At 37.4% G+C, this 22,308-nt stretch overlaps 1 protein-coding gene across 1 annotated transcript in view; it reads left to right on the forward strand.

Moving 5' to 3' along the window:
• The window catches only part of PKIA (cAMP-dependent protein kinase inhibitor alpha), a 40,370-nt gene extending 20,098 nt beyond the window's left edge, over positions 1–20,272 (forward strand). Inside the window, exons 2-3 of the mRNA XM_063299411.1 lie at positions 16,051–16,228; positions 20,161–20,272. Coding sequence (XP_063155481.1) covers positions 16,078–16,228; positions 20,161–20,240 — 231 coding nt within the window. The 5' untranslated portion in view covers positions 16,051–16,077 and the 3' untranslated portion in view covers positions 20,241–20,272. The remainder of the gene's footprint in view (positions 1–16,050; positions 16,229–20,160) is intronic.
• The last annotated feature ends 2,036 nt before the right edge of the window (positions 20,273–22,308 follow it).

The raw sequence follows: 22,308 nt of genomic DNA on the forward strand, positions 1-22,308 counted from the left end.
TTTTTTCTGTTTTGTTCTTCTTTGTGTGAGTTTTTAATCCTGCTTCTATTGTTTTGTTTTGTAATTTTTCCAGAAAATCCAGTTAACAAAGAAGTTAAATCATTTCAAGTAGCAGATCTGTTAACCACAGGTAATGCCCATTATTTAGCATTTGGCTGATTATGGCTGATCTGGAAAAGGTCAGGAAGGTCAGACTCAATTAGTACTTGGAGGAAAGACGACAAGGGCAGTATATTGTACTGGGAAGTTTAAAAAAAATTGAAGAATCACTTTTAGATTAAAAAACTACATGGACTATCCATGTATTCACTAGAAACTGAGCTCAGCTTAAGGAAGACTTTATTTCCCTCAAATGCTTTATCAAAAGATCAGTAAAAACAAACATAGCTGATATGATCACAGTAGCTTTTGATTCATTGCCTTTTTGTATACCACTGTGGATGATTGTTCTTTGTGTTAGCTTTTTAATCCTCTTAATTTATATTCTCGCTAACCTAGAAAGTGCATATATTTTGCCAGTGAGGCAAGTGAATGAGGAGAGAATGCTGCATTGTATGACTTACAAATATAAATTAAGTAACAAAATATAAATTAAGTAACAAAATATAAAAGTACAGCATCTCCTTAGTTCAAGTCCACCACTCTTAGTACAGGGCTTGATGTAAAACTGGGACTCTCAGATTGTGGGTTAGGACACACCTGTGGGCTTCATGTGTTTGTGTATGTGTGTACACATGTACCTTCAAGTCAGTCTTGATTTTTGGTGACTGCCTGGGCAAGTCCCTGCAGTTTTCTCAGCAAGATTTCAGAAGTGGTTTGCCCTTGCCTCCTTTCTAGGGCTGAGACAGAGTGACTGGCCCAAGGTCACCCAGCTGGCTTTGTGACTAAAGCAGGACTGGGACTCAACGGTCTCCTTGTTTCTAGCCCAGTGCTTTTAACTACTATACCAAAGTGGCTCTCCAAGCAACTTAGAGGGTGTTTGAAAACCCACAGCAGGCAGTTGTACAAGTACATCTCCCTGCTAATTGCAATAAAATTATTGGTTTTATTCAGGGTTCTCATTTGAAGGAGAGGTGGTCCTACAAAGTTTGAGAACTCCATATTGTTGAATCCAGTGCAGGTTGACTGATACATCCTCCTGCACAACTGGAAAGTAAGTCATGAGGAATGAGGAAATCTCTATAATGTCACTGCACACACTAAAATGTAAGAAAGGGGATTGATTAAATTAAGCAAAAAAAATTCTGCTTGTGTAAAGCCACTAATTTTTGCATTTCAGTCTGAATAGATGTCTACTAGGGATTTTACAGCATGTTCAACTTTTGAGCTATAATAATTGGGGCAGGTCATATATCGGACTACGTCAAAACTTTTTTTTCTTTTATTAATGGAATACAAAAAAAACCCCAAATTAAAAAAATAAATACTATCCAACATTATAAAGAAAGAAAGGAATCTAAGGAAGAAAAGAAACAAAAACATCCAGAGCCTATATTCACAGATACAGATATAGATCTATTCATATTCTACATACATGTAAAATAAACAGTAGCCTCATTTCAATATAATCATCCATAGCTAATCTATGTCAAATAATTTGTATGTTGCTAATAACATCATCCTTATAGACTAGTGAGTAATTGGAGCAAAATACTGCTCTCAGAGCACTGTTCTGGCTGATAATGATGTGAAAATAAATACATGGAAAGTATTTAACTGTCCTGTTTTTTTCACCACTCTTCTCTTTTATTGGCATTCAAAGCCAAAGAAATAACAGCTATTGACAAACAACTGAGTGCATTTTGATCTTGGGTTATTTTCCCATTTGTAGGACTGGGCAAATAAAATAAAAGCGGGGATATTAACTGTTCTTGTCTGCAGTTTTATAACCTTTTGTAGGAATAGTCTGTGTAAGAAACATTTTTGTTATAACTGATGTTTTAGTAATGGTTTTTCAGTTAATCTAATTCAGATGGAAGCCGCTTTACAGGTAGTCCGAGTTACGATGGCAATTAGGACCAGAATTTCCATCACTAAGTGACGTCGTAAAGCACGATGACACATGACCACATTGCTTGGTGGCAATCCCTGCTGTCCCCCTTGCCATTGTTAAGCGAGCATCGTAGGTTAGGGTGCTGTGCACATATGGTATTACTGCACACATATGGTATTGTTTACACATACGTGCAGTCAGTTTCGGATTTCTTCAGCTTCAAATCAGAATTCTATTACTCATATCCATGTGTACTCACATTCCTACAAAAAAAAACTTAGTTCATCAATGGATTATAAAGTTGGAAAGGGCCATTTAGCTTACTGAATCCAACCCTCTTTTTAGTGTAGGAATCCAACTTAAAACATCCCTAATTGATGGCTGTCTAGTCTCCAGTTAAGCATCTTCACCGAAGAGGAGTCCATTACCTCCTTCAGCAATTTGTTCTGTACCAAACTGCTCTCACTACTCTAGTGTTTCTCTCCCTGCCATTCAGTTCAAATCTGCCTTACTGTAAGTTAGAAATATTATTCTGTGTCCTGAATTATGGGATGAGGGCCAACATACCTTCCCAGTTATCAATGCAGGCTGAGTGGTTTGTGGTTACCTGAATCCTTCTTTTCCTCCTTTGTGAAGGTGGGGAGGACATTTGCTTTCCCTCCCCTTGCCTGGCATTTCATTCATTCCCAAAAATAATATATAAGATTGAGGCAGATCGTTAGCCAGTTCCTTCAGTATCCTAGGACAAGCATCTTTTCATTCTAGAGATTTAAATTCCCTCAAAGTTAGAATGTTATCTAACCATATTTTTATTAATCACAAGCTTCAATTCTGCCCTGTCATCCTCTTTAAAATTATCTGATAGCATGCCTGTTTTCTTGTTGGAAAAGAAACAGCCATAAAAACAGGTTGTTCTGCCTTTTCTTTGTTATCTATTAGATTTTGTCATTGAGCTGCTCCTACCTATCCTGAATACCTTTTCTCATTTCCTTCTCCTAATATGTATTCCTACTTTTCATAGATCTTGAGTTATTAAAATCTGCTTTTTTGAAATCCATGTTCAGTTAAGCTCAGATTAAGTTTCCCTAAAAATCTAGAACTCCCTCATTATATGGTCACTGCCCCCAATATTTATTTTCACTTCTTTAGCTAAGTATTCCCAGCTAATTAGTAACAAGGATATTTGATCTTCCTTCCTCCATCCTGTGAAGGAATATGTCAGCAAGAGGTCAAGAATTTCTTGGAAATAATGTGTTTGCAGAGTTCATCTCCCAACAGATTTCAAGCTAATTAAAGTTCCCTGTATTATATGAAAGAGCTGCAGTTTGCTTTTGAAATGTATCATCCACATCTTCTCTGAAGGGATCACAACTTTGTTGAAGGGATCACTCAACAATATTGTGAATATTTCCTTTATTTTTTCTACCATGTATGAGTCAGTTCTGTCCTTCAGTTGCTATATCCCAATCATGGAAGTTATCAACAATATAGCAATGACTGTTACAGCTATTAAATCATATTTGTCTTCCTATAATAGCTCAATCTTGTGTGTTTATTTCCAATACTCTGAGCTTTAGGAATACAGATGACATTCACAAGGTGTTTTTTTCTTTCACTGAGTAAATTAATGGGCCTCATTTCAGCTACACTCTCTTTGACTTCAATAGTACTCAAGATTTTATCTGAGGTCCTTATTTCCAACTTTTTGTTTCAGCAAGTTTCAGTTTAAAGCTATTCTAATTAAATTCTATATTGTTTACCTGTCTTTGTGAGGTGCAATTAATTCCATACCAGCAATCCATCTAGGTAGTGCTGACCATGGTTTCAGAAATAAAATCTCTTCCATTGATACCATTTGTGTGGCAGGTTATTTATTTGCAATACACTACTCTTTTTTTTTCTAGATAGGAAAAATGGATGAAAAGAAATCCACCTGAGCCTCCACATTCTTGAACTTCCAGTGCAATGTTTCTTAGTGCTGTTGTATACACTTAATGCATCTGTTGATGGCAATTTTCCTTGTGACACTAAGTGATTTTATATTTTGACCGCATTGGGCTTTATTTCTGAGTAAACATATATCAAATTGTGTTGTAAAGTTGTGGTTTTCAATATTTTCTGTTGTAAATACTACCAGTCACTCTGTCAAAGAATTTCAGTGTTCGCCCATATTTGTAGAGAAGAACATGTATACGCTTACAGGTATTCTGTTATTTTATTTATCATTTAAGGAAAGTTCTAAAGATTTAATTAAACCTTCCGTAACTCCTGTGTTCCACCAAGATTATTTGCAAGACCTAACTTCAACAGATGTATCACTGGTTGAGAACCATTTTGTAAACTAAGTACTATCCTTCTAATTTTCCTTAGATGCTTCATGCTTAGTTATATTAATGTATCTCTAATAATTTCTAATGAAAGATTTTTCCTGTCTGACTTAGCTATGTTTAAGTTGCTCTAGAGCAGGGTTTCTCAATCAGGGTTCTCTGGAACCCTGAGGTTCCACAAGAGATCACTAGGGGTTCCCTGGGAGATCACAATTTGTTTAAAAAATTATTTTTTAATTTTTTTAAACAAAATTTTTAAAATTTTCAAATTCAGACAACTTCACATTAAACAGGTAAGTTTCATTCGTTATTCTTAGTTTAAGAACACTGTAAATGCATATGTACAGGAAATGAATATAATAATTTTGTAACTTCTGGCCTATATTTGAGCCTGAATGTGCAGGGATTCCCTGAGGCCTGAAAAATATTTCAAGGGTTCCTTCAGGGTCAAAAGGTTGAGAAAGGCTGCTGTAGAGGGTAACTTGCATCAGGGAATAAGCAGTGACAGTGTCATCCTGTTGGCTTTTATGGACTGATGCCAGATGAGCTTTGCTCACATGTATACATAAATTTAAATGTACATACATATGTGCCAGGAACTGATTAACAGAAGGCATGCTGGCAAGACACTATCATTGATTACACAAATATGATATTATAAGAACTCAAAGAAGCAGTTAACTGTCAGATAATCCTGGTAGGATTATATTCATTAGGTAATGAAGAATCAGAAGCCATTGAACAGCAACATGTAATGTGATCGGTAAGCAGCAAAGCAAGGACATCTGGTGCCTGGACTCTCGGATAAATTTCAGGGAAGAACATTTCTAAGGCTGTGCTTAGGGTGGGTCAATGTGTGTGATGCATTCTGACATAACAATAGTTGGAGTTCCATTATAGTTCTTTTAAAGAGGGGGCAGTGTTATGAAGATATCTCAGAAAGATACCAACATTTTAGAAATAGGCTATTCTTTCCTTCTGATTCTGGCAGTTTACTGCACTGCTGTTTGGCATTCTATTGCCTCCTTTCCCAAAGACAGAGTGGAAAAGGGTTGCCTCTATAACCTAGTAGGGGTGTCTGTAAACAGGTTACAGCATAGTTATTTTTTGCTAACAGTCTGTCTTGTGCTTGATAATGCTGCTATGTCTACTGATTTACAACCAGTGTCTAACTACTGCTATATACTGTGAATATATTTACTTATTGGTACCATGCCATGTCCCATACAAGGCCCACATTGATATACATAGTCAATATACATACAGAAATTAATCATGAATACTGAAGCAGCTATCAGGATAATATTAGAAGTAAAGGAGGAGCCATCTTCATTATTTAGAATGTTCCCAATTATAGCTTCCCCTTCTGTCTTTTCAAGGATTTTTGTTGTTATACTCTTCTTGTTAATTGTATTCTTCCTAATGGGCCTATACTTTTTCTAAATCTTGAGATGAAATTTACCTGTATTTTGAAGAACCAGCACAAAATAAACTCTATTTCTAGGTATAGATCGTTCTGGTTGTTCCTTTCCTCCCTATTTAAACATGTTAAGATGTAGTTAATGTCTGTCAATAGAATGTTTATCTGGAGTTTACTACAAAACTTGTTCAGAAATCAGAGGTATCAAGCCCCCAGTAGCTGACAATACCAAGAAGCATCTTTAATGCTAGGCAGGGTGAAAATATAATCTTGCAAGAATAAATTCCAGACACACTTATAGCAAGTCAACTAAGGGAAGGTCTCTTCCATGTCCTCATGACTGGTCTAGGCTTCATCTTCTTGTACCAACTGAATGCCCTCCCCACTTCCCACAGTTTGTGAAAACAGGAGAGGAAGTTGAGAACTTCACTTTCTTTTTGTATTAATTACAGCTTGCCACCCAGACAAAAGGTAGCTAATCTCTAGTTGAGGTAGAGAAGTAGGACATCTTTGTAATCCATAGGGTTAGGGTTTCTGATTTCTGTATGTGCTTTAGAAATTCATATACTCAAGACTCACTGTGCCTACTTTTTAAATATTAGATCAGGATTTATCATTTTTATTCGTTTAAATTATTTTATTATTTAATTAACATTGACATGTAGGTGTGGAAAGCAAAAAAAAATTAGTATGCAGCTAGCATGAAAAGAAAAAGGCTTTAAAGGATCTTTAACTGATAAATACAGAATAGTTTATTCATTGCCACCTGGCAATTACAATTTTATGTAGGTCATGAAAACAAGATTTATTGTAAGCTTCCACCTTAACGGATTGCTGTGAATCAACAGCCTGATAGGGATAATTAGTATGTAACATTGGACTAAATTAGTATCAAGAGTCCCAGTGTTGTTTGTTTCAAAGGAGTTGTTTGCTATAGTTATTTGCTCAGTTACCCAAAGCTTTTGCACTTCATCTGAGAACTCAGCTCTGGAGAAAGGAATTTAAAAAACTCTTTGGGTTCGTGGAGAAAAGGTGGGATATAAATCTAACAATAGTAGTATAAATAATACATCTTTATATATAAAAGGTCAGAGCATAAGATTTTGATCCAGGAAATATATTTGTTCCCAGTTTTACTGTTCTGTGTTAAGCTCTCTGTGTTTGACTTGTATCTTGGTTTTTAGTTTGGAAAACCCATAACTTTTAGTGCCATGTTTTAATTTAAGAGAGGATAAATTGAGTAAGAATTACTACTGTGTCTCCTTTTTGGTAAGTTCAAAATCTGTTAAACAATCCTTAAAAATCTTCCTTTCCCTTCCTCCCCACCCCTTCTTCTCTGTGTTATTGTTACTTCCCTTCCTTGCCAAATGTCAAGGGAATCGTCTGTCAGAAACATATCTAGAACTTGATCCCAAATCACATGAGAAATTGACACCATGGTGAAACTCAAATTTGAACATAATTGGGAAGATGTTCTGTTGGAATGCTTGGGTTAAGCAAAGAATATTTTAAATCATTTTATTTTTCTTGATTTAAAGATTTTGAGAGGTTACATTTACTTATGGTCAATATACATTTCACAATACATACAACTGAAACATGTATTAACTAAACAGTAAGCCTAGATGTTTCAGACCTGCAATTCTAACTTTTTAAAGAGATGCTGCACTTGAATGGAAACCAGAAATCAAATTGATAAGGTATAAAATATAAAATGAAATTGAGCTGTTAAATTTTTGATCTGTGGAAAGAAGAACATCCAATTTTGGAAAATTGGTATATTCAGGTGTTAAAAATATAAAATGCACTCCCTATGATTTAAATAAATTAATTCATAGGAAAATATTATTTCTGATCTGATGGACTCCTCAAAATATATAAAAGTGGACAGATACTAGATTTTTTTATGTTGGCTATGTAAGAAATGTAAAGGTTCTTTAACTCATATGATTTGGTCTTGTTCTGTTTTGTCTTAAAATTACTACATACTGTATGTTAATATAATTTTGATAAGATATATTATAGGTAAGGATCTCCATGTGATACTGAACTATTCCTAAAACATGGAATTTGTTATGATAAGCTTTGGCTGTACTGAACCTGATATATGGCAAACAGGGTATATAATTAGAACGAAAGTCGTTCTTCTGATTTTAAGCAAAAGATCCAGGATGTAAGTTTGTTATTTATTTTTTAAAAGTCTCCATGTTTTAAAAATGAGAAGTTGCTATGGTCTAAAATTAAAGATAAGCTTCACTGAATTAATCTAATACAGCTGTTCATATTTACTGTATGGATCTTTCTGTTACTAGGGTTTTTATGTTTAGTCCATTTTAATTACTATAGATTTTTCTTTCTTCACTGTATAATCACTATTTAACGTAGATTCTTTTCTTTTGTATTTTACCATTTTAACAAATAAAATTAATTTTAAAACTTTAGAAGCAGCTTTGGACAGCTTAGGGTGCAACTTAACTTGATCCTCTCTCTAGCTGCCATCCAGAACCTAAGAAATAAGGCTTTTGCCTTGTCTTAGTTCTAGGCCCTCTGGCTGCCACTGACTGCAATGTTTTCAAGTTCTCCTGTTGTTTGCTTATTTATTTGGCTTTGGAGGCTGGTAGCTCCCTGAGGTCCAATTCAAAGAGCACAACTGCAGCTTCTTGTTCAGAGATGCAAGTGAAGACATGGGGCATTTTTCCACCTGGCAGGAGGTTGGATGCAGCCTGTGATACCCATCCCTCTGTGCCCACTACATTTTCTGTTTTTTTGTTTTTTTCACTAAACTCTGCCTTGTACTCTTTTTCTCTAGTTCTACTCTTCTGGTGACTTTCTATCTGCTTATCGCCCTCCATGTCTCTGCCTCTCCTCTTGGTTTTTCTACTTTTCTGCCACCTTCTGCTTTTCCCTATCCCTCCCCCATCAATCCCGCCCACCTGCTGTCTGCTTGCCCACCCATTCTTCCCAGCCTCCTGCACTGCCTTTCCTACCCCATCACCCACACCTACTGAAGCTGCAGTTTCTCTAATTCTTCACAAAACTTTCCTCTGCTATCCTGCACAGCCTAGCCTCAGAGTGTCGATGAAGATTCTCAGTCATCCAGGTGGAATTGTCTGTAGGTTGAGTCATGGCAACTGGATTTCTTTCTTTTTGGTAGAAATGTTTCGCTGCTTGTCCAAGCATCTTCCAAGACTGAAGAAGCTGCTTGGACAGGCAGCAAAACGTTTCTACCAAAAAGAAAGAAATCCAGTTGCCATGACTCAACCTACAGACCTAGCCTCAGATGTGGCAGATCCAAGGAGGGGCTTGGTCTGTTTATAGACTCTAACTTACGTGCTCAAATTGTAAAACAACTAGCCCAGTTTGAGAATGCCATATCAGCTTTGTTAATCTTTGAACAATTTTCCTTATGTATTAATTTCTATCTTCCTCCTCAGCAGCTCTACCCATAGGTCACCCAAACCTGGAACGAGGTTGATACTTCCCTCACTCTTTGCCTGAATAAGTTTCCTGGTGCATATATTCTAATAGGTGGGGATTTCAGTGCAGGAGCTGGTTGTAATGATGAAGCTCTTTATGAACATTTCAATCCCTGTCCTCCTGAAGGAGTAATTGAACCACCTTTTATGCCCAGATACTTCAAAGATACAAAATGCAACCTAGCTGGCTTTAGGCTGCTAACCTTATAAATAGGCTTAACTTTCAAATGTTAAATGGTTCTGTCCAAAATGATATCCCTGGCCAATATACATTTTGGTTAGCTGACAAGTTATCCACCATAGATTATTGAATAATCTCTAGAGATCTGGCCCCTTGCCTTACGCACTTTGGCACAAAAGGGGAAAAGTATCTGCTGCATTTATTTCTTTAGTAGAAGGCCATATCTGTATGATGCTGTTTCATACCCAGTTCTATTGATGAAAAAGAAAATGCCCCTTCCCTCCACACTTTTGGAACTGATAGAAGAAACAACTTGCTTTTAAGAAACTTCTAATTCTTTAAGAATCTTTTTAAAAAAAAACTTTTATAGAGGCCATGAACTATCATACTGCCCTCTAGCTGCAGTTTGTTTTTAAAAATGCTGTTATATATCCTAAAATATTATAAAATAAAAATAATACAATAAAGTATGAAGTCAAGTAAAAAATAAAAGTCCTACCCATTTTTTGAATGTGGGTTTTGACATGCTGCACAAAAAATCCTTGAGCCAAAGGATTCTCTTGCAATCGCAATTTCTCCATCCCTTTTTGTTTATTCGTCTTACTTCCTTCTTAGAGCTTTCCAGTAAACATTAGGAAAATAGCCAAACTATATCCACATTCAAGTATGTATATATTGATTTACTCTGTGGTCAAGAGTTGATTTTTCCGATGTAGCAGAGGAAATGAAATCATATAAAGTAGCAATATCCACCTCTCTCTCCCCGTCCCAACACTCCCAGTGCAATCATTTGGCTTCCAACTATTTCTTATTTGTTTATTGCATGTATATCTTGCTTTTTTTTTTCTTGAAGAGCTTAGCTGTTTAAGATAGGAATGGGGGTAAAGTTGTAGGGAGAGTGACTACTCAAAATTACTCAGGGAGCTAAATGGTGTAGTGAGAATGTGAACTTAGGTCTTCCAAGTTCAACACTTTAACCATTTCACTCACAGGGTAGTTCTCCAGGGCTGTGCAACCTTCTTATGACCACAGGTGCACTTTTTAAATAAAACATTTTTTTTACCTGCAAGGATTGCAGGCTATGTGGCTTGTAATGACATCATTGGATGGGCAGGCGGTGGTGGAGTTTGTAAAGAAGCAAGATGGATTCCATAAGCTACCTCTGCCCCACCTCCCCCCCACCAAAAGCTCCAAACATTTTGGCCCATCCTCTCCAAGATGTTCTGGGGGCTGCAAAAATAATGAGTGGTGGGAGACTACATACAGCCTGCAGGCAGGAATGGCAATACCCTGAAAGTGTAAGATATAATTTTCAGCATCCTTCATTGATTTTGTTTTGTTTTGTTTTTTTAACAATATCAGGTAACTACATTAACATAAATCCAAGATACATATAGAGAAAAGAAAACAAAAAAGAAAGAAAAAATATAGAAAATACAAAAGAGATCTACTGCAATGAGAATAGAGAGACAAGTACTGTACATATGAAAATTTGCTACACACACACACACACAGTATATATGGAGAGAGTATACCAGGTTATAGTCTATTGCCATTGAGATAAACCATAAAATCCAAATTTGATAAAATTGTGGTTCCTGACTGTGATGTCTCATTAATTTAACTTTGTGATTTTTTCTAATGTAGCAATTGAAGAGGACTTGTTAATCCACAACTCAATTGTTACGTTATCTAGAGTCTTCCAATGTTGCGCAATTATTATTTTGGCTGCTAAGATTAAATAAATAATGTTATTTTTAAGCTTTTGGTTTGGTCCTGTGAATAAAGTAGTAAGCCTAGCTCTGGAGAGCATTCAGCTCTTTGATTAGTGATAGTATTTATCTCCCCAAAGATTTTATGACAAAAGGATATAACTTTATCACGTGACCACCACAAATGAAAAAAAAATGACATTTATTTTTTGACAACCTCTCCAACATTTGGAAGAATGATTGTGATATTTCTGTGCCAATCTAACTGGAGTCAAGTGCCAATGATGTATAATATTCCACTGCAGTTCTTGCATTGAAGCTGAAGTGAATCTACTTGGTTTCCATAACTTCTGCCAGTTTGTCTCCTGTATGGGATTACCAAGATCAGTATCCCAAGCTTCCTTTAAGCCATATGGTGGACCTCCTATTTCTGATTGCAATAATAACCTATAAATTTTTGAAATTGTTCCTTTTGGTTGTACTAAATAATGAAGTATTAATTTCTTGAAATTGGTATAGGGCCGTATTGCTGAAGCTCTAATATTTTTATTGCCCAAAAGTGATTTGAGTTGATACCAAAAGAGCCATGGTAGCTTATCACCTGTTTGTTGCTCAATCTGATCTTTATTTAAAGGTTCCCTATTACTGTAAAAATCTTTTAGTCTGTAAATATTATATTCTCTCAAAGATTTCATTTTAGCTAAACCATAATTATCTGATCAATATATGTTGTTAGACGAGTTAAAGGGGAAGTATCCTTTATCAAAACTCTAACCCTAATCCTTACCCTTCCAAATTTGAAGCATTGTTTTACTAAAAACATTTTCAATCTGTTTTATTCTAGAAAAATATTTTGGGTGAAAAAAACAATTGATGTATAAAGTTTTCTCACTCTAACATAATTTCAGTTTGAATCCATTGCTTAGAGGAGTCTTCCATAATAAATGGAATTATATAATCTAACTGTGCTGCTTAATAGTATATTAACTAATTGGGCATGCCCCAGCCTCCCTGTTTCTGAGGTCTGTATAAAATCCTGTTATTTACTCTCAGTTTTTGTGCATGAAAGCAGAAGCTTTCTATCTTTCTCCTTTTTTTCTTTTCTCTTCAATGTCTTAAAGCCTGTTCTGCAATTACCCACTGGCATTGAAATAAAAATTTAAGCCATGCAAGAGTTTTCATTTTTACCACTGCAATTTGCCCTAAAATATTGAAATGTTTTGAAGTCCAATTTTTCATTTCTTTGTTTAATTTCTTCCATGTTGGTAGGTGATTATTTGTAAAGATTTTATTAATATTTTTAGTAATAGTGATGGCTAAATATTTTAAAGATTTATATACTTTTGGAATTCCAAAAACTGTGGAAATTTCTTTTGAGCATTTGGGGGTGTATTAAAAAACATCAAATGTGATTTATGAAAATTAAGTGATAGTCCTGACACCTCTGCAAATTCCTCTCTCTCAAGTGCTTCTCATTCAGCTAGCATCCTTCACTGATGACCAAAATATGTTGAAGGCCACAGTTGCTCACCCCTGGGAGAAGCACCCAAATTTCAGGGAAGCTGAATAATAGGTATGATGCAAGGTGCTTCTCTTTAATTATTTTCCAGCTTTGCAGAGGACAGCATTCTACTCATGTCCTACAAGGACTTTTAAGGAGTCAAAAATGAAGCCCTGCATAGGAATGAGATGAAGATTTCTGAAAGTGAGGGAGCAAATTCTGTGCTTGGATTAGTGAAAGAAGAATAATATTTAAGGGATAGTTTGCCTGAGTATCCTTTTCCCATTCTATTTTTTATTTTGATGTGACACTATTTATTTTGACAGAAGCAGCAGCAAGAACAGATCTTGTGAAGTTGAGCTGTCATTCTCTTCACACCAACTGCTCTAGGCCTGGAAGCAACATTGTGCTGGAAAAAAAAAGAGCTCATGCTGTTCTTGCTGGTGCTTCGTGTCCAGAATGACATGTATCCTCTCAGGTTGATTTGGATTTCAGTGGGATTTAAGTGCAGTAAACAAATAAGTAAAACCAGCCTCAAACTGCCTGGTAAGGGATAAAACAATGTGAGCTGTTAAAGGTAAAATTACAGTTTCTAAGTTTAGCTTCTTCCAATGATGATGAATTTTGGCTCATATTAGAATCACAGTTTTGCAGTTTGTGAACATTTTATTTCATCCTTGTCCTAGGAAAAGGGTCTGTCGGATATGAGTTACCAATGTATGAGAGAAGCTCTTGTCAGTTTGAAGATTTCTTGAGGTAATTCTCTTGTGGAGAGCTTTAATAAATTCATGAGCCGCAGGTTCTTTACTATATTAAAGTAGTGTGTTTGAGCAGATGGCTGTGTCACATGCCATTCATGTATAAGTTGCTTGGAGATATATTTAGCTTGCCTAAAATGTTGTACCTAATCCTCATCCGCCTACTTATCAAATAACTTCTAGTGGCTCCAGGAAGGCTCTTATCGTGATTCAGTTTTGGCTGTACACAGAGCAAAGGAAGAAGGGGAGAAACACACAACTAAAGAGGCTAAGCTAAAAATAGCCAAGTACTTCTTAAGAGCAGGTCTGCCTCAAGAGAGTTCTTCCATCTGAAAGCAGTGGGGTTATAGAAGCTGAATGAAAGGAACCAAACCAACATTTCCAATATCTGCATTCAACCCAAAATCTAGTCCTTCATTTAAGGAGGGGACCACTGTGACATGTTGGACAAGTGCTTATTAGGCACTGCTACCACCACTGAGATAGGCTCCTGTATGAGCAACTGCAGGAATGGGCAGGGGAGGGGGGCTTCAGGTAACAAAAATATCTTATCAAAAAGAGAATATCTGTAGCTCAGGGTTGAACTGTAGAGTCCTTGGTGCTCTCTGAGCTTGGTTGTTTGCTTGCAGACATTGCCCCACCAACATTGTCAGGGCAAGCTACTACATAGAAACAGAGAGCAAACCCCGCTCCCTTCTAGCACTGAAGATGTTTCCTAGCTGGGCAATGAAACGTCTGCAAGCAAACAACCAAGCTCAGAGGGCACCAAGGACTCCACAAAAATATCTTAGCCCGGCTCTGCTGTTCAGTTTTAAACACAATGCAAAGTTCTAGGTACCACTTGCCTTCAGTCCCCTGCAGATGGATTTCTTAAACTTTTCCTCTTTTTGGGTTGTAATTTATTTATTAAAACATGTAAAGAAATGAAATAAATAGCTACATAAAAAAGAAGACAGAAAGAGACATATTGGTTAAAGAATAAAATATCAGTAAATAAACAATTATAACATTTAAAATTCATTATTCCAGTAATTGATTAATTAATTAAATGTATAGAGCTAAGTTCATTATATCATCTTAAGAAATAACTAGAAATCTCTCTAAAACTCTAAACATATTAATATTGATGTCACCACTATTTGTCATTGTTCCAAGGATAAATGCACGTAAACATGTAAAAGGAAAAGAAAAATATATTTTTAAAAAAAAAATTAAAAAGAGAAAAATCAATCAATAATGGGAAACTACATAGTTTTAAATTCCTTCCCACTGTACCTGACTGATGATTGCATCAACATATTTATAAACATTTTTTAAAAGGAGGGGAGGAGGATTATTGAAATAAAACATGATGTAATGCTAATATGTTTATAAATCTTAATGACAGCATATTTCACCAATGTCTGGAGAGAGATTTGCTAGAATCACGATAACATTCAGCCTATTTCAATATTTGTATTGAAATATTGAACACTGAAAATCCAATTTTATCAAGATACCTTGAAGGAAAAAGAACAGGACCTTCAATGTTCCTTCATTTAAAAGCTTATATTCCTGTGGACTTTTATCCAACATGATTATATTATTTTTCTTAAGTTCTTTCAGTATGGTGTCTGGGAAAAAATATGGAAACATCTCTTCATTTGTTGATAGGGTACTTGTTTAACTGGTGAAATTGAAAAGATTCCAAACTCAACTCGTCTCACAGGGTGGTTGTTGTGGGGAAAATGGAGGAGGAAGTATTACTCCAAAGTGCCACTTTGAGTTATTTATAAAAATAATAAAGGTGAGATTAAAAAAATCTAAATCCCTACCACCACCACAAAACACTTATTTAGATTGTGTGGATTCATTTTTTTGTTCCTGTCTAGTTTTCTTCATCCTTGCCATCTTTTATTCTTCATTTTTGTCTATTACTGTATTTTTCCCCTTGTTTTTATTTGTGAACCACCCAGAGTTACTGGGCAGCAAATACATATGAATGAATGATTGATTGATTGATTCTTTTGGAACTTGGACCAATTTGTGGAACCCTGTGTCTATTCAGGGACATTGGCATGCACAGAACAGTTCAGGGAACAATCCTCTGCTATCCTACATAGACAACTACATGCTGTCACTGTAGTTTGCAAAGAGGATTTAGTTTCCACTTCTGTTCACCTCTCAGGTGAGCTCTATGAAGAGGCTGACACTCTTCTCAGCTGTAGCATCATTGACGTGCATCTTTTCAAAGTCTGCCAAAGTCCTCCATGTCCTAAAACTAATGAAGACTTTTTATTTAAAAGGCAATTGGGCAATTAAATTGTAAGCTATATAGTGTTCCCCAATTTTGCTACTGTTTATCTACCATTTATGTTGTTTAATTTGACACTTACTTTGTGATAGTCTCAGCCTTTATTTTGAAGGACAGGTTATATGGTATAGTCACTAGGAGCATTGAGTGTAATTGTATATGGTAGAATCAGAATTTTTGTTTCTGCTCTGTTCTTGCTTAGGCATGACAGTGTATTTCATGTCCAATTACCTATTTGATAAGTCTTCTGAACCCTTCATCTCATGTGAAATTCCATTGTAAATCAGCGTTTTATATTGAGAAATATTTTAAGATTTCCATATTTATCTTTTAACTGCATGCCCTTCTTTCCAGAAAAGAGACTGTGTTTCTGTATGTTTTCTTTTAAGACACTGCTATGAGGATACTTGTTAGCAATGACTGATGTGGAATCTACATATGCAGATTTCATTGCTTCAGGGAGAACTGGAAGAAGAAATGCTCTTCATGATATACTGGTATCTTCAACAAGTGGGAATTCTAGTGAACTATCCCTTAAGTTATCAGAACTTGATATAAAAAAAACTGGTAAGTATCCATCTTTTAACAAAGAAAACTATGTAAGAGGCATATTCTTGAAAACAGTGTATTAAGTTTTAATATCTATGCACTATAAAATTTATACTTGACATACATGCATACATACATTTACTACATACATACAAACAACTTCATAGCTTATAAAGGATAAACCTTTTTAAATTGCTGTACCTATGATCCATCTGCCAAATCCTCAGGAGCCCCTTTGTTTTTATAGTTGGAGAGGGAGAGGGAGGGGGAGGATAAAGGCTTTACAAGGGCTGTTAACGCCTATTGCGTTACTGGTAAGTTTTGGCTGATATGATGGGTCACAAGTTGTTCAGGCCAAAATTAGAATAAGTATGATTACTACTGAACATTTTAAAAATGCAGTTCCAGGAGATGAATTGATGCAAGACTTTCCAGCTGTATAAGAGCAGTTTGGCCCATCTTTCCAGAAGAGAGGACACAGTCTCTCATACAGAATAGGCTTCACGGCCATGGAGGAGACCATTGTCAGTTTACTTATAAGCTAAGTATGGTCAACAGGCAATAAGAGAGCCAGTTTGGTCTAGTGGTTAAGGCAACAGGCTAGAAACCAGGAGATTGAGAATTCTAGTCCTGCCTTAGGCATGAAAGCCAGCTGGGTGATCTTGGGCCAGTCCCTCTCTCTCAGCCTAACTCACCTCACAGGGTGGTGGTTGTGGGGAAAATAGGAGGAAGGAGTATTAGATATGTTCTCTGCCTTGAGTTACTGATAAAAAATAATAAAGGCAGGATAGAAAAATAAATAAATGATCATAAGCCAAGATTTATTTGTTTGTTTATTAAACAGATTTATAAGACCACCCAACTCACACATGGTGACTCTGTGCGACTTACAGACTTAAAAATCGTAAAAATACAATAGACATCCCTGGAAGCAGCAAACACATTCATATCAGCCACTTGATTGGCTCCGAAGCAGCGTGGGGTCCCCAGTCCCGTTGACAGAACCACGTCTTCAGGGCCTTCCGGAATAGGAGCGAGGGGGCCAATCTTCTATCTGGGGGAATGATGTTTCAAAGGGAGGGAGCCACTACAGAGAAAGCCCTTTTCCTTGGTCCCACTAGATATACCTCCCTAACTGAAGGGACCTGCAACATGCTCTGCCTCCCCGCTCTGGTGGACTGGGTATATGTGACTGGGGAAAGGCAAATAACCTGGCCCCAAGCCATGTAGGGCTTTAAAGGTGATAACCAGCCCCTTGAATTGGACCCAAAAGCAAATTGGCAACCAGTGCGGCTCCCACAAAAGTGACAGATGGGCAAGTCTAGGCTTGCACAAAACTATGCAGGCCACTGCATTTTGAACCAACTGAAGCTTCTGGATATTTTTCAAGGGCAGCTCCATGTAGAGCACATTACAATAGTCCAAATGGGAGCTTACTAGGGTGTGAGTGACTGAGAAGGGCCTATTGGTCCAGGAATGGGCATAGCTGGTGCACAACATGCAGTTGTGCAAAGGCTCTCCTGGCCACAACTGCCACCTGCTCTTTGAGCAGGAGTTGTGAGTCCAGGAGAACCCCTGGGTTACGCACAGGATCTGTCTGGGACAGTGCAACCCCATTCAAGACCAAAGATGGTAATTCTCTGGAAACCAAAGAGCCCCGAACCCAAAGCCATTCCATCTTGCCAGGGTTCAACTTCAACCTGTTGCTCCCCATCCAGACCTCAACAGCCTCCAGGCACCGGGAGAGAGCAGTCATGGCATCGCTTAACTCACCATGGGCAGGGATGTACAACTGAGTATCGTCAGCATACTGATGATATCTCACCCCATGGTGATGGACGGTCTCACCCAGTGGCTTCCTGTAGATGCTAAACAGGAGCGGAGAGAGCACCGACCCTTGCAGCACCCCACAAAGCAGGGGCCGAGGGCAGGACCACAATCAACACCTACTGGAAACGGCCCCAGAGGAAAGAGTTAAACCAGGACAACACAGTGCCCCCACCCCCAAAGCTGCTCCAGAAGGATACCATGGTCAATGGTATCAAAAGCTGCCAAGAGGTCAAGTAGAGCCAGGATGATCACACACCTTCCATCCCACACACCCTCCATCCCGCCCCTGCCAGAGATTATCGAAAAGCACAACCAATGCTATTTCCATTGCATATCCAGGCCTGAATCCTGACTGAAAGGAGTCCAGATTGTCCTAACAGCCAGGAACCACGCTAAGACAAGGAATAGGTCTCTAGTGTTTTATTACTGCTACATAACAGAGAATCCTAACAAACTGAAGAAGCGTGGGAAAACCCAGACATATAAACCCCAAAGACTAAAGCGGGCCCAATCTGTGTCTCTTTGAACGGCCACCTAATTCCTCAGTACTACGCATGTGCTTTACAGCCTGGATGGGAGCCCCCTGCTCGCCATCCTCATTCATGACACAGATAATCAGTTCTCTAGGGCAATACCCCTGTTGAGGGGTGTGGGCCTAGAGAAGCTCATAGCCACCAGGGTGTGATCTGACCATGACGGGGACCAAAGATAGGTCCACCAGATCCACATCACATAAGCAACGCTCCCACAAGAACTCTATATCAGGAGTGTGACCACTATTCCTAGTTGGGTCCTGGATGACTTAGGGCAGGACCATGGAAGTCATGGTTTCCACAAACTCCCAAGCTACCTCCAATCCCACTCCTAAGGAAGGCAGGGTGAAGTCTCCCAGAACCATAAGCCTGGGAAACTCCACTGCCAGCCCTGCGGTGAGGTCAAGGAGCTCGAGTAGGGAGGCTGCTACACAGCAGGGAGGCTGGTACAACAGCAGCAATCCCTGCTGAGAGAGAGAGCCAGTTTGGTCTAGTGGTTAAGGCAGCAGGCTAGAAACCAGGAGACTGTGAGTTCTAGTCCTGCCTTAGGCATGAAAGCCGGCTGGGTGACCTTGTCACTCTCACCTCACCTCATCTGGTGGTTGTTGTGGGGAAAATAGGAGGAGGAAGGAGTACTAGGTATGTTCGCCACATTGAGTTATTTATAAAAAAAAGGTGGGATAGAAAATAAATATAAATAAAATAAATCTTGACTGATCCCTAAAGCCCAACCTAAGAAAAAAGGTCTCACAACCAGGCATTTGTGGAACAGCACCCCTGGTAGCCACCAGAGATTCTTGGATGACAACAGCAACACCTCCTCCCCTGCCCTGCAGCCTAGGCTGGTGCCACACTCGAAAACCAGCAGGGCACATTTCAGAGAGAGGAATCAAAGGTTAACTCAGGAGATCCTATAACACAATTTGAATTAGTAGTTGAGATAGTAACTTCTCTATACTTAGAGTTCTTCCAATTCCCTATGGATATGTCTTATAAAATGCTTCTGAATTAAATATAAGGGTGTGTGTGTATACACACGCACACATTTAACTACTTTAAAAGCAAGAACAGTGGTACAGATTAAAGTCTTTGACCTCTCAAAGTCAACCATTAGACAAACTGATATGCTGAGGTGTATGGCACAAGTGAAGTGTGTGAAAATGAATATAAAAACACATAAATACATGCTACACCACACATCATTTTATGTCTGTTTGTAAATTTGCTCCCCTGAAATACTAGATGCTGACCTATTTCTAATACTAAAATCAATTTCTGTAGATAGAAAGTGAGGGATGCCATGTTATTTGGCGCTCATAAAGGAATAGAATATATTGTAGAATGCCATCTAGTCACTGCTAACATAATGAAGCCCCATCTAATATCTTCTGCAGCATTTCTGTATTATTTAAGTGGTAGAGTGCCTTTACAGTTCAATTCTCATAATATATAATTTAGGTAACAAGTTAGTGTTGTTAAAACCAGCCCAGACTTCCATATCTGCCAGATATCAACCCAGTGGGATATACAAACTTTAGTTGCATTGGTGCATATGATTTTGACTAAAAAATACCTTTGTTTTTGCAGAAGGGGAAGAAGATGCACAGAGAAATCCCACTGAACAAACTGGGGAAGCCCAAGGGGAAGCAGCAAAAGAAGAAAGCTGATGCTTTAGTTTGACTGACAGTGACAACTGTAGAATATTTTCCAACTGCAAAAGCCTGTTGGAAAAAAAGTTGCATCTTGTGAGCAAGCCAGTTGAACAAAACATAAAATTAAAATGGATGGATCTTGTTACCAGAATCTGCACAATCCAGTACAAAAAGGGGGAATGCAGGTGGTAACAGTAGACAGAACTTTTTCTACCTTTGTTAGCAATGGTTGAGACTTTGTTGCTGATCAGGAGACTTTGTTGACAGATGGATCTCGTTACAAATGCCCACAGTGAAATGTCCACACAAAGTAAAATGATCTAGATCTTGTAGCAAATGGCATTCAGCTCATTAGAGGCTTGAATTGGGTTGTATCACAATGGTTTCAGTGATCTTCAGAAGTTGTCTGGCTAGAGTATTCACCTATAAAAAAAATCACTTGTAAAGGAAGCACTGTTTGTTTTTAAAGAACTCTGCTTCTCTGTTTTCAGCTACATTACTTACAATGTTTTATATTGTACAATTTAGATGCACCACACTGCCCTTTCTTGAAATGCCTATGAAAGCAACTGTGACTATGAATTTTTCTACAACTTGTTTTGAAAGGGCTAGGGGTTTTTGTTTTCTGCATAGTGCGTGGTGTACACATGCTCATCAAATCAATTACTAAACTGATGAAATTGCTAATTTAATTATTAATCAGCATTCTTTCATTTACAAGATAAACCTTTAACATAAGTAATGTATTGTCAGGTGTGTCTTGTGTTTTCTCAGTACAGTTCTTTGCTTGTGGATAGTTGGAAATCCAAGATTCATATAGAATCTTTAATTCTTTAAGGAGTATTTTTGTTGTTGTTCAAACAACTCTCTATGTTACTGCTAAAGTATCATAGTAAGCACAGTACATATTAAAAGATATGAGCTCCTAGCTGGTGAGAGGTAAGAGAAATGAGCTCATAGCTGGTGAGAGATAAAAAACTCCAACACTTTGGTAGACACCTAGTTCCTAAAATGAAGAATTTATTACAGCCTTTAGAATTGGAGTCTTCTCACTTTTCAATCAATATTAAAGTGAAAAGTTACTTTTGTTGTGGCAATCAAATGGATAGCAATCACAATTTGTCCCAAGCCCTAACATTTGTTTATTTAAAAAGTAGACATATTTTCAACTTTGTTTCAAATGTCATGCACTTTTCAAATACTTGTAATTTTACTAAAATATTAGTGTAACTTTGCTTTTTAGTAAATCTAAACATTGGTTAATGATTTACTGTTGTGATCATGGCTGTTGTTTTTACAATATAACTATATTATAGTTGTCACATGGCCATTTTTGGTGTGAGGTCTGTAAATACTTTAATTGGCATTGACTTCAGTAGTGTTAATAAATAACAAACCAGCAGAATGTTTATGGCTCATTAGCATAGTTTGCTCCTCTACACCTTTGCTTGTATAGGTGTTCCATTCCTTAATGCTTAATTATATATCTGTTTTGACTGAAGAACCTTCCATTTTCAATCAAAAGTTGACTTGAGGTATCCATTCTGATAGCCTACATCATTTAATTTAGCTCCTGACATTCTGCCTGTCTACTATATGCATTTATAGTATGAACTGAATGTCTAATCCAGTGTTTCTTAACCTTAGCAACTTTAAGATATGTGTAGTTCAACTCCCAGAATTCCCCAGCCAGCTTGGAAATAATGCATGCTTGTCAGTTGTATACTTAAGAAGAATCCTGGTGAAGGCATCCTGAAAAATGCGTATCTATGCCACCTGTTAGAGCAGCCTTCTCAATAGGGTGTTCTTTGTAGTTCTATTCCCTGAATTCTCAGCTTGGCAACAAGCCACCTGGTGAAGAACTCTGGAAGTAGGACTCCAGTACCTTTAGGGAACAAGTTAAGCATGATGGTTTTTCTAATTATACAGTATGTTTATCTCCTCCACAGACCTTACAGATTCAATTTCATCTTCAATAACATCTTTTCCCTAACAAGATACATGGAGAATAAGAAAGTAAGAAATGGAATGAGAGCTGTCAAAAGAGAAATGGAAAAAAGGGAAGAATCAAACATAAAATGTA

The sequence above is a fragment of the Candoia aspera genome, chromosome 3 (assembly GCF_035149785.1).
Source record: "Candoia aspera isolate rCanAsp1 chromosome 3, rCanAsp1.hap2, whole genome shotgun sequence".
Lineage (NCBI taxonomy): Eukaryota > Metazoa > Chordata > Lepidosauria > Squamata > Boidae > Candoia > Candoia aspera.